Source organism: Mobula hypostoma, chromosome 3, assembly GCF_963921235.1.
Source record: "Mobula hypostoma chromosome 3, sMobHyp1.1, whole genome shotgun sequence".
NCBI lineage: Eukaryota > Metazoa > Chordata > Chondrichthyes > Myliobatiformes > Myliobatidae > Mobula > Mobula hypostoma.
The window spans coordinates 44,176,805-44,190,089 of NC_086099.1; the positions used below are offsets into that span (position 1 = coordinate 44,176,805).

General features: G+C 37.5%; 1 protein-coding gene across 4 annotated transcripts in view; it reads right to left on the bottom strand.

The window, feature by feature from the left end:
- Positions 1–13,285, bottom strand: part of LOC134343967 (mesoderm induction early response protein 3-like) — a 72,684-nt gene that overhangs the window by 25,392 nt on the left and 34,007 nt on the right. For all 4 annotated transcript variants that reach the window (XM_063042954.1, XM_063042955.1, XM_063042956.1 and 1 more), the window contains 4 exons: positions 5,353–5,504; positions 3,560–3,641; positions 3,367–3,461; positions 1,867–1,994 (listed from right to left, as the gene is read on the bottom strand). In XM_063042954.1, the coding sequence (XP_062899024.1) occupies positions 1,867–1,994; positions 3,367–3,461; positions 3,560–3,641; positions 5,353–5,504 (457 nt within the window). The remainder of the gene's footprint in view (positions 1–1,866; positions 1,995–3,366; positions 3,462–3,559; positions 3,642–5,352; positions 5,505–13,285) is intronic.

Below are 13,285 nucleotides of genomic sequence, written 5' to 3' on the forward strand. Positions count from 1 at the left end.
TGTGTACCAAACTCGTATAGTAAACTTAGAATAAATGATGTTGAAATTGATAAGGTATCTGAAACAAAATTTTTAGGAGTGGTAATAGATAATAAATTAAGCTGGAAACCACATATAAATTATGTCAAAGCAAAAATGTCAAAATCTGTTGCAATACTGTACAAAGCACATGATTTCTTAAATCAGGAATCTTTGTATACATTATACTGTTCAGTTACAGTTCCACACATGACTTACTGTGTAGAAGTATGGGGAAATATATACAAAACAAATACAAACTCAATTTTTCTACTCGAAAAGAAAGTCATATGAATTGTAAATAAGACAAGTTATTATGAACCAAGCAATCCACTATTTATTCAACTAAACACTTTAAAATTCAGAGATTTCGTAGATTTTAAAATAATGCAAATTATGTATAAAGTAAAAAATGGACAGCTACCACAAAGTATCCAAAGGTTTTTTTAAAATGAGAGAAAGTCAACCTGATTTGAGAGGAACATGTATATTTCAAAAACAAAGGATAAGAACAAATTTAAAAAATCATTGTATTTCAGTCAGAGGGGTGAATCTATGGAACAGTTGTAGTGAGAATTTAAAAACATGCACCACACTTAACAAGTTTAAAAAATTACTTAAAGATAATTTAATGAACAAATATAAAACACATGATTTAAAATGAATGGGAGTAATGTAAATAAATGATACTTGGAATTAGATTTTGTGTTAAAAGATTATGAAATTTTTTGTTTTGATGTGATGATTGACACCAAATATGTTATTGTATAAGTAAGAGGGTTAGGCGTAATAAGCTGACGCTTCAGCCTACACCCTTTCGGTCTGTTTTTAAGAACATCTATGTTTTTTTGTTGTAATTTTGTCCTATGAAATCATTGTTGAAAATTATGCTTTTTGTTATGTTTGTACTGACCGAAATAAATTTCATTCATTCATTCATTAGATGGACCGACGGGCTTGTTTCTGTGCAAGAGTGCTCTATGACACTATAATCTCTTTCCCCTTCTACCTCTCCATTTGTCCATCACCCACACCTGCCACTCACTGGTCTCCCTCCCTTTTCTCATGCTCCACCTTCCTCTCCCATCTCTTTCAGCCCTTTTTCACTTCCACTGATCACTTCCCAGCTTCTGATGACACTTCCACTGTCCCCTCTTCCTCTGCCTATCATCTCCACCCTTCACCCACTTTTTTTACAGGCTATCTTTCCTTTACTTTGACTCCAGATGAAGGGTAAAACCTTCATCTACCCACTTCCCTTTAAACATGCCTGCCTGACTTACAGAGTTCTTCCAGCTCTTTGCATGTTGGTCCAGATTCTGCAGTTGCAGTCTTTGGTATCAACATATTTAAGGTGATTGACACAGAAAAAAAGATTTAACCCAGGGACACAATTTTTCCATGATCTGGAATATACTGGCTGAGTGAGTGTTGGAAGGAGATCTAACAATAAACATCAAAAGACTGAATGAATGAAATGAAATGAAAAATTCATCGGGCTTTGGGAGAGAAAATGATACCATACAGGTTAAGTTGGAATTTTCAAACATAAATCAAGCTCCTACCTGCTTTTTCAAAACTGATCCTGGGAATGAAGGTACATGAAACTTAGAAGTTACAATAAAAAAAAACTACTGTAGGTTTCAAATGAATGGACAAAGTTTAGTTCCTTTAAGGTAAGCAAGAAAGTCAGCAAAATTAAAATGGTCAGACTGCTTCAGGATTGTCAAGATGCAGATGTATGAGTTCCTCAACACCAACTAACTTTACCTTAAGTCAGCTTTCCCAATAAGAGCTTCCAGCTGTTATCTGCCTACTGCAATCTCATCATTTACTGTATCTACTTACGTAACTCCAGGATGAACATTGTACCTCTTCTTCCCAAATCTAGTTTGCTGAGCAAAATAGTCGTATCTTTCAGACTTTTTCCACATGTAGTAGAAAGCCACACATTCCCCTACAGAGCGATTCTTGACCTAAAAATAAAAACAAGCACCTTGATTGGAGGCAAAAAGCAAAGGTATGGAACATAGAACATTATAGCCCAGGAACAGGCCTTTTGTCCCATAATGTTATGCCGAGCTAATTAAATTAGTAATCAAATGGCCAAATAACCTCTTCTGCCAAAGCAATTCATTTTACTCACATTCATGTACCTTTAGTACAAAATACTTCTTTAGATGTATCTACATGTCAAACAAAAAAGTGTAGAGTTTTCAGGTTCCTACTTCAACCTATAGCTTCTTTAGACAGACCAGCTGAGAGTAACAAGCCTTCACCACCCTTTCTTGGCTGTAATCAGAGTCATTTGTGTCATTCATTCCCTTGGTCTCTACAGTATCAGACGTTTCCCTTGTTATCTGCACCCCTCAGTTTAAAATATATTTTTAAAACTCTGATGAAAAGTCATCAATCTGAACAGTCGTTCAATACCTCTCTCCACACATACTGCTGGACTTGATGAGTAGTGCCAATATTTTCAGTTTTTATTCAGATTTGTATCATCTGCAGCTTTTTCACTTTCTACTTTCATGGTCATTCTTCTGGCTACATTATTTATATTCCAGAAAAGAAATGAGTTACATTAGATAGGTATTTTTCAACGATAAACTTAAGACACTGACCATTTTCATGGGCAAGGCGCTAAAATTAAAGTTGATGGGAACAGATCTTGATAAAACTGTGTCTACACACTGGCACCAAATTAGCCTCTTGTGATGGAAGCTGCTTGGCATGAAATGTTAACTAATTATTCATTTCCATAGATGCTGCCTGACCTGTTGCGTTTCTCCAGCATTTTTGTGTGGTTTGCTGGTTGTTGAGTTGTTAGTACTGGGAAAAGCTGTGCAGCCCAAGGAGAGATAGCATGTTCCATCAAATCCAACAGGTGGCGATGACAGATCATAGAGGTACTTTGTCATGACATGAAGTTGGTGCTGACAGTCCCTCGCAATGACCCAACATTTGTACTTGGAGACTGCATCCTTTAAGCTGCTCAGCAACAGTCCTTAATGGCAACCTCTCTGCATTGAGCTGTCAGCACCAACAGCACCAGCAAAGGGTAAAAATTTGTGCTAAGTTCTCAGTACAGTTGCACATAGTCTGAGTAGTTCCTTTTAAAAAAGTACCAAAAAGTAGTAACAAATCAGTGCTTCATGGGGTGGTGCTAATCAAGGCACTATAATAATTGGTTTTATTCAACATCAAATAAATGACAAAATTACAAAATTACATCTCACCAGGTTCATGGAATTAAATAATATTATGATGAGAGATTTGTAGGTAAATCCATTATAACATTAAGTAATTATAACCAAATTTAAGTAAATATCATTGCATCTTTCTTGCCTTATTAGCTTGTATTAGGTGAAAATCTTTGCCATAAAGTCGAAGAGCAAGTTCAAAGTTTCTGCATTCCTCTTCTGTCCAAGCTGACTGGTCATCTGTGGATAATAAAAATTGATATTTCCACAAAAAAATTCCAAAATTATTTAAGTTCACAACTAAAGCATTTTTAAACAAAGTATATTAGTATTTTTACCTTGTGCAATCTTTATATTTGAACGGTAATTTCCAAGTGCTTCTTTAACAACGTAGTTACATTTTAGAAGTTCATAGAGTGCCTGTCAAAAGCAATTCAAAAAGTTAAAATTCCTAATATAGGACAGTTTCAGTTCCAGCTGAAGATGATCAACACTTGGGAATGAGCCCAAATCAAATTACTAAGAAATATTAAATTCAACCATTTTCTATAAACTTCCAATAATATACAAACATAATTAACATATCTTCCATAGAATCAAACTAAGGCCTATCATAACAACCTTTATTTCTGTTCCTTAAACACAAGGCAAATAAAGGACTTTAATCACTACTATTTAGCTTCAGATTTTCTTCTTTAGCAATTGCAGTCCCAAACTCTCTGGTAATTTCAGAGAATTCTGCTCATTCATCCAGTATTCACTTCCTTAACAGAATTAAAATAATAGTCCCGCCCTTGAATTGGATAACCTTTAATTTATTTTAGATTTATACGGTACTTTTTATGTTACCAGATAATGCTATCTCTGAGGTTTGATGCTTGATAATTAATGCTGGTCTAGCCAGTAACACTTTTTTAAAAAACTCTCTTTGCTCCCCCTATTGAATACTTCCATTTTTGACACTTTCTGTACTTATATGGTTCCTTCCTAAAATAGAAGCCTATCATTTATCAAAATGTGAAATGAAAATCATAGTAGGTGCAGAAAACGCTGGAAACACTCAGCAGGTCAGGTAGCATCTGTGGAAAGAGAAACAGAACAGACACTGCAGGTCAAAGACCTTTTGTCAAAAACAAGGAAAGAGAATATAAGCTTGTTTTAACATGTAGAGAAATTGGGAAGGGATAGATAGCCTACAAGGGAGTATCTCTGATAGAACTATGCCAAAGTTGCGCCGGGGATAAGTTACAGGTGTCATCCATTCAATACACTAATGAAAGCAGCTAAAGAGAGAAAAGTTGCCTGCTATTTTAACTTTCTATCCTACTTTTATAAGATTGCATTGTCTTTGGCGCTGTTATAACAAAGCCCAACATAAGGCTTAGATGGTGTGGATGTGCTGAGGGTGAACCTTCAGTAAAGAGATGAAGAGTAATTCCTTTAGCCAGAGGGTTGTGAATCTGTGGAAGTTATTGCCACAAACGGATGTGGAGGCCGAATCATTGGTTATATTTAAAGTGGAGATTGATAGGTTTCTGATTAGTAAGGGTGTTAAAGGTTATGGAGGGAGGGCAAGAGAATGGGGTTAAGATGGATAACAAATTAGCCATGATGGAATGGCAGAAAAAACTCGATGAACAAAATGACCTAATTCAGCTGCTACGTCTTATGGACCATGTCTTTCTCTAGTACACTCACTTAATCTGTCGTCTCTCACTAGAATCCCCTTGTGCTCTAGTTTGCCTTTTTAAAAATAAATAATCCTTCAGTCTGCTTGCTGAATTCTGAGACTTACCCAAATGTCAGGCTTATTGTTTCTTTGGCAACATCATAATCTTTTATCTTTAACATCTCTTGGTAGACATAATTAACCACTTTCTGTTGAGAATTTTGCTCTAAAGTATTTATTAAATTATATTAACTCTTTAAAAGTTAGTCATTGCTGGTTTATTGCCATATAATAATCAACTGCTCCATACAGTATTCTAATTTCTGACAAATAGTGTTTCTCTTGTTTAACTCACCTCCTTCATTTAGTTGGGAATGTTACTATTCTAATGCACTTGGAATTATATTTTCGGAGATTCTACGAAAATTATCTCTAATGAAATATCATTCAGTAAATATTCACCTGTTCATTGTCCCTTACATGCGTCTCTTCAGGTATACTACCAACACCTTTCTCATCTGCAGATCTCTTAGCTACTTCATGCAAGAACTCCTTTACTGTACTTTCAGGAAGCAAATAGGGAGTCCAGAGTAACTGGTCCTCATTTTCATAGACTGGAAATAAAATACATGTTACTCTAAATTTAATTCTGAATGAAGCATGAATATATCCAGACACATCATGCAATTAAAAACCAATACATAGGTGAAAGAATTTGATGATAAACATTCAACATTCCAAAACAGTTTCTCAGTGCAATTTCTACCTTCTTTTTCATACAAAATTCTGAAATGAATGCTCATAACTAGGAATGTGTCCTTCATTCTGCAAATGAAGAAATCAGTTTTTCAAATAATTGTACCAGTGATAAGAATTTATATTCTATATTTAAAACATTGATGTCACTATGAAAAGTTGGAAGAATTGTATTTTCAATACAGAATTCCCACCTAGACAGCACCTTTAACATAGCAGTATGCCCCAAGACACTTCATTGGAATGTGAACAGATAATAAGCAATAGCAGATGAAATTAGACTGGTTGCACAGTGTGAACTGAAAGGGAGTGCATCTTAGCTTTGAGGATCTCATGCAACCCAAATTAGCATGCAGGACATGATGAACTGCCTCCACCAACTACTGCTCCAGTTCATATAAAAACTTCAGGCAATTCATATTTTCAACCTGTGTTTAGTGCGTACAGTTTTTTTTTGATGGCACTAAGTGTAGAAGTTGTGCCAGCAGTAATGTCAAAAGGTCAATGTTACAATAGTCCTGGGGGATTTCAATATGCAGCTTCATTAGATTGGGAAAATCAGGTTGATGCTGGATCCCATGAGACAGTACTTGTACAATGCCTGCGAACTGGCTTTTTAGAGCAGTTTGTGGTTCAGCCCACTCAGCTATTCCGGAATGGGTGTTGTGTAATAAACTGGATTTGATTAGGGAGCTTAAGGTAAAGGAGAGTGATCATAATATAATGGAATTCACTCTGCAATTTGAGAGGGAGAAGCTAATGGATATATCAGTATTACAGTAGAATAAAGGGAATCATACAGGCACGAGAGAGTAGCAGGCCAAAGTTGATTAGAAGAGGACACTAGCAGAGACAACTGCAGAACAGCAATAGCTGTACTTTCCTAAAGAAACACGGAAGGTGCAGGATAGATAGATCCCAAGGAAGTAGTATTCTAAAGGCAGGATGACACAAGCATGGCTGACAAGGGAAATCAAAACCAACATAAAAGGCACAGAGAGGGAATATAACAGAGAAAAAATTAGTGGTAAGTTAGAGGATTGGGAAACTTTTAAAAACCAACAGAAGGCAAATAAAAAAAAGCCATAAGGAGGGAGAAGTTGAAATATGAAGGCAAACTAGCCAATAATATCAAAGAGGATACAAAAGCTTTTTTCAGATATATGAAGAGTAATATTAAGGTGAGAGTGGATATCGGACCGCTGGAAAAACCCACAGGAGAGATAGTAATATGATCTGCCTTTACTATGGAAGACACTAACAGTATGCTGGAAGTGTGAGAGCGTCAAGAAGCAGAAATGAGTGCAATTGCTATTACTGGGAAAAGGTGCTTGAAAAGGTAGATAAGTCACCTGGACCAGATAAACTACACCCCAGGGTTCTGAAAGAGGTAGCGGGGAGATTATGAAGCCATTGGTAATGATCTTTCAAGAATCAGATTCTTATGTAAGAAGAATCTTTCTAAGAAAGGATATGCTGATTTGGAGAGCATTCAGAGGTGGTTCACAAAAATGATTCCGAGAATGAAATGGTTATTGTATAAGGAGCTTTCGATGGCTCTGGGCCTATGCTCGAATACAGAAGAACGAGGGAGGATCATATGGCCAGGTAATTAAGGTGAGGTTGATAGGTTTTTGAATAGTCAGGGTGTGAAAGGTTACAGGGAGAAGGCAGGAAAATTGCATTGAGAAGGAAAATGCATCAGTCATGATGAAATGGTGGAGCAGACTTGACACGCCGAATAGCCTAATTCTGCTCCTATCTCTCGTGGTCGTGGTCTGAGTGGTAGATGCAGGATTAATTGTAATACTTGAGAAGCTGGATGAAAGAGGTTTGAAGGAGTATGGTCCAAGTAGAGGTAGATGGGACTGGGTCGGTCTGGACTGGGTGGGTTGAAGAGCCTGCAGTATTCTATGACTCCATGACTAAACACATATCAAAAATCTAATGGCTTAATACATCTATAATTTATTTATTTTTAGTGGATAATCTAACATTAAAAATAAATAACTGAAATCCCAGAAACAAAAGATTTGTTACAGATGGCAGACCAGATTATGTATTATAACTGTTTAAGTTGAGACCAGCGAGGTTTCAAACAACTACATCAACAGTGAACTGAGTTGGAGCTTTGAACATTGGGACAGATCAGAAAAGGGAATAGTTATAATTGCACTTGATCCCAGAAGCAATCACAGTTGCTTCATTAAGTACAAATGTGTAACAATATGGAAATCTGATCAGTGGTCAAAGATGGGGAGGGAGAATATATGACTGCATTTCATTCAAAAATGAGAATGAGAATGCAGCGTTGCAGGAACTTCATCTAATAACTTTACCAGCAAGCAAGAAATATTTTCTTTTTTCATGACAAATGAAAAAAACACATATGATATCCTCATCTTCAAAAGGTTTTTCAAGAGAGCAGAGAAGGAAATGCTGAAGGAGAGTTAATGGGAAAGAAATTGTAATCAACAACTATCAAAAGTATTTAAAGGCTATGCATCACCCATATGATGCAAGGATTAAGAATATCTACAGAGTTCCAGAATGGGAAATGACATTGGCAGAACTAAGAATGGAGTTATGCTGTGAAAGACCAAGGACATGTAGAACAGAAGTAATCATAAGGTTACAGAGCAGTGTACTGACAAGGAAAGTTAAACAGATTGTGTCTAGAATGGACTGAGACTTTTACTATTGCAATGCACCAACAAAAAATGATCAAACACAGAAAAATGCTAAAAGCTCAAGATTAAAGGCAGTTTCAGTCATTGTAAGGTGCATCCATAACAAGACAAACAGAAATAACAGATAATTATGATTTCAAAAGGACAAGTTTTGAAGTTGAATAAGGCAAATCAAGTGGCTTTTTGAACAACTGTGGAACGAAAAAGTAGGGATGGCATAACCACAATTGTCAAGACTTCTCTAGGCTCCGACAATCAGAAAATAGAATCAACTACATGCAAAAATAAGGAACAACAAAAAACATTAGTGACAGCAGTTTTTAAATTTGAAGAAATAGCTTAGATCTTCTGAAATTAAAAAGAGAATTGATCATGAATCTCTTAATTTCACATTGTTTCACAATGACATCCAAATATAATCAAACTTAAAACCGATTACACAGATTAAGTCACAAGGTGTTACATACACAGAGATATCTGGAAAAAAATCCACTGGAAAAATGTTTTGCCCAGAGCTAAGAAAATTGAATAATAAATTAAAAGACTGAGCTCACACTACTGTAAGTTGAGCAATTTGCCCGAGGTTTGTGCAGATTTTTAAAATCTACACAACGCAATGATGAGAAAACTGATGAGAAAGGTAAAACTGGCCATGCGAATGAACTGGCAAAAACATAACAAACAGATTTCTTTGAGTTTTAATGAAGTTAAATTTGGGTAGAGATTTACTTAGGAGAAATTGTGAAATAGAGCAAGTTAAATCTGGGCTATTAAACCGAATATTTTATGCTTTTACTTCCATACATAGCAGTGCATCAATGGCCCAATAAATGAGGAAGTTAAAAATAATTAGTAAGTCTGTGAAGTAATAAAGGGACCAGAAAGCCAACAAATCTTCTGAACCTGACAGTCTGCAACAAAAATTGACAAAGCCAAACTAAAAGTGGTGGTCACGGTGAAAGTGGGCGGAGTGGACACTGAACTCTGGAGAAATTAGGAAGGCCCTTGCTTTGGAAACATTAAAAATAACAGCCATCTGTTTTACTGTTTAATTAGATCATGGTCGATCTTTTACCTTGGCATCAATTTCCTGCACTACCTCTTTATACTTTGATTCCCATATGAACATAAATCTATTGCACTCCGTCTCCAATGTTCAGCAATTCAGTTGGATGACTGTAAATATCTTCTAGTTTTCTTTGAAATAACAAAATTCTTTTCATTTCCATCCTGAATGACCAAATTTAGATAACAAATACTGATTCTAAACATCCTAATAAGGGCACATCATCCAGGCATATATCCCGGCATGCTGAATGAGACTTTTGCTTGTTTCAAAGTGATCATCGCTCATTCCTCTAAACCAGAGGACCCGAATAGGTGGACTGCGGGCCAGGTCTGGACCGCGCCGACCCACTGGCATTTACGTGAATGCACCTGCCATAACATGTAAATAAAGCACGCGCTGCTCTAATTTATTTTAACCTCATCCCACACTGTACACTTGACCTTCACCCCCGTAGAGCGCGTGATGCCGAGTTGATTAAAACGTGTGCAATTGATATGGTTGGCGAAGTTTTAAATCATGATGAGAAAACCAAGAAAACGGTTGTGGAGCTATTAAAGACTGTGCCATTGTCGGCTAACACGGCAACAAGAGTAGAAGTTTTAGCAGAGGAGTGTTTTTCCAATCTACTCACCGATTTGGAGAAAGCAGAAGCCATATCACTAGCCATAGACTTGTCCTGTGACCAAACCAATACAGAAGAGCTATCTGCGTTTGCAAGATTTTTTGATGGGAAGACCTTTTGGGAAGAGCTACTTTGCTTCCTTTGCCTGGGCGCACAAGTGGGGAAATAATTTTTAATGAATTAACACATTTCTTTAAGAAGAATGGCTTAGATGTGAGCAAAATGGTGTCCGTTGTCACTGATGGGGCTCTGTCGATGCTGGGACAACACAAGGACTTGGTAAGCAGGTTTGCTGCAGTTAACCCAGCACTCTTTGCATTTCACGAGGAAATCTGCAGATGCTAGAATTTCAAGCAACACACATAAAAGTTGCTGGTGAACGCAGCAGGCCAGGCAGCATCTCTAGGAAGAGGTATAGTCGACGTTTCAGGCCGAGACCCTTCGTCTGACTCTTGGCATTTCATTGCATTATTCACAAATCAGTGTTGTGTGCTAAACTGTGCAGGGAAATGAAAGAGACCATGGATACTGTGACGAGATTGGTAAATTTGGTTCATGAGAGTTCTAGTCTGCAACATCACCTTTTCAGAGTATTGCTGGAGGAAATGTCAGCGGAACACAAAGATCTTTTGCTGCATAATGATGTTCGCTGGCTGAGCAAAGGCCCTGTGTTGGAGAGGGTGTGCGACCTGCGCGATGAGCTTGTGTCATTTTTATCCAGCCTCCAGAGCCAAAAAGCCCAAGGATTTAAGAGGTTTTTTAAGCGACAACAAGGTGATAGCACGTTCTTTTTTTGTGTGACATCATGTCTCATCTAAATCAACTTAATCTGCAATTACAAGGCAACAACCACACTGTTGCGGACATGTACGAGGCGATTAAGCTTTCCAGTCAAAGCTGAACTTTTTGGAGCGAGACATTCATGGGAGAAAGTTCCACTTTCCACGTCTGCGGGAGCATTGCGAGAAGAACGAAATGCGGGAGGATCCAGTGATGAAGGATTTCGTGATGAGCCTGGCAGAAAACTTCAGGGAATGATTTGAAAGCTCCCCTAAACTCTCAGGTGACATCCTCCTCTTCCTGAGATAGCCGTTCTCCGTTTTGGCTGTCGGCCAGCGGATTGCAGAGGCCAAAAGGCTGGTGCCTTCCATAGATGAGGCATCTCTTCAGATGGAGGTCTTGGAAACGGGAACATCTGAGTTGCTCAAAGCACAACACAAGGACATTGGGGTGAGTGACTCTTGGATCAACGTGGTTCCCCAAGCTCAATTCAAAAACTCGAGAGCTATTGCAATGCTCCTACTCACACTGTTCCCCTCCACGTACATATGTGAGTCATCGTTTTCTTCAAAGCACTCTATCAAGAACCAGGACAGAAACAGACTCTCCAATGCACATCTTGGCCAGTGCCTCAGGATTGCCACAACAGAATACAGGCCCAACATCAGAAGGATTGCCTTATCCTGTCGCTGTCATTTCCCTCACTGATTGGTGAGTGAATCAATTTATTTTTGTCCATTTGTCAATCTTATTGTGATATAATAATATTACAACAATACAGATAATTTCATTTACAGCTACACTTCATATGCTACATAGCTTAATTAAAAAGAACAAATAGATTAAATGAAAGAACAGAAACGGGGGGGGGGTATGTGTGTGTGCGTGTTCATTCCCAGATGAGTTCTCAATGGGACAGCTGACACTTGTGATAGCTAGAGTCATAATTAAATAGTTGGTTTTGGACTTATTTTGTTTCAAGACTGCATTTTGTTTTCTTGTGTGACCTACAACATGGGCTTTGAGAATCCCAGGCCTAAATTATTATTACTACCACCACTACTACTACTACTAATAATAATAATAATGGTCATAGCAGCAACAACATCTGCCCATAAAACAACTTACTGGCGCCATGAATAAAAACCCTGGACATTTTGGCCCTTGTGGAAAACTAATTGGGGAACCCTGCTCTAAACTGTAGGAAATATACACCCAGTCATCTCGAGGTAACCTGCCACTTCAAGAACCTAGTATTCGGCCAAATCTTTGTTACAGTAAGTCTATCACAACCTTATCCTTCCTTAGCTATGGAAACCAGACCATTACAATCTGTATTTACCCGAATTTCATATGGTCAAATTCTGATTAGTATCCTCTTCAGTGTAAACCAAAGTCTAAATACACCACGGTCAATACAACCAATTTATCTATTCTTCCATGTAAAACTAACACATGTATATGGCATTACTCATGAGGGAAAATATCACAATAGCATTGCTCAAGAGAACACACTGGACAGTTTGTCTACTGAGACAATATGGGTAGAACTGAGAAATAAAAAACAAATGACCACATGAATGGGACGATATGATAGACCTACCAGTCATTTAAAGAGGCAAATCTGTAGAGATAACATAGCTGCAGGAAATATGGTTGTGATAGTTGGTGATTTTAACTTTTAACATATTGGCTGGGACACCCATACTGTAAAAGGATTGAATGGGAGAGAGTTTGTCAAATGCGTAGAAGCCCCAACTAAAGAGAGCATGATACTGTATCTCCTCTTAGGGCGTGACAGAGGATAGGTGACAAATAACTTGTGGTTGTATAGTTTGGATCAAGCAATCATAATTTCATTAGTTTCAAGATAATTATGCAGAAGAATATGACTAGTCCCAAGGTTAAAATTCTAATCTGATAAAGGTCCATTTTGATGGCGTTAGAAGAGATCTAGCAGACAAGGATGGGATTGGTTGCTTTCTAGCAAAGATATGTTTAGTAAGTGACAGGGCATAAAAAGTGAAATATTAGGAGTAAGAATCTATTCTGTTCCTCTGTTAGAATAAAGGCAAGGCTTACAGGTTGAGGTAACCCTGGTTATCAAGTCAGAGGCTCTGGCAAAGAAAAAGGAAGCGCATATCAGATAGAGGCAATCAGAATCAAATGTAGTGCTTGAGAAGTATAAGAAATGCAAGAGAACACTAAAAAGAGAATTCAGAAGGGCAAAAAGAGGATATGAGGTTGCTCTGACACACAATGTGAAAGAAAACCCCTAGGGCTTCTAAGGGTGTATTAAGAGCAAAAGGATAGCAAGGGACAAAATTGGTCCTCTTGAATATCAGCGTGGTCATCTATGCATGGAGCCAAAAGAAATGGATGTTTTGTATCTATATTCATTTGGGAGTCAGACAAAGAGACTACTAAACCGAAGCAAAAGAGTAGTGAATAGTAAGTCCCACTAACACCAACACTACC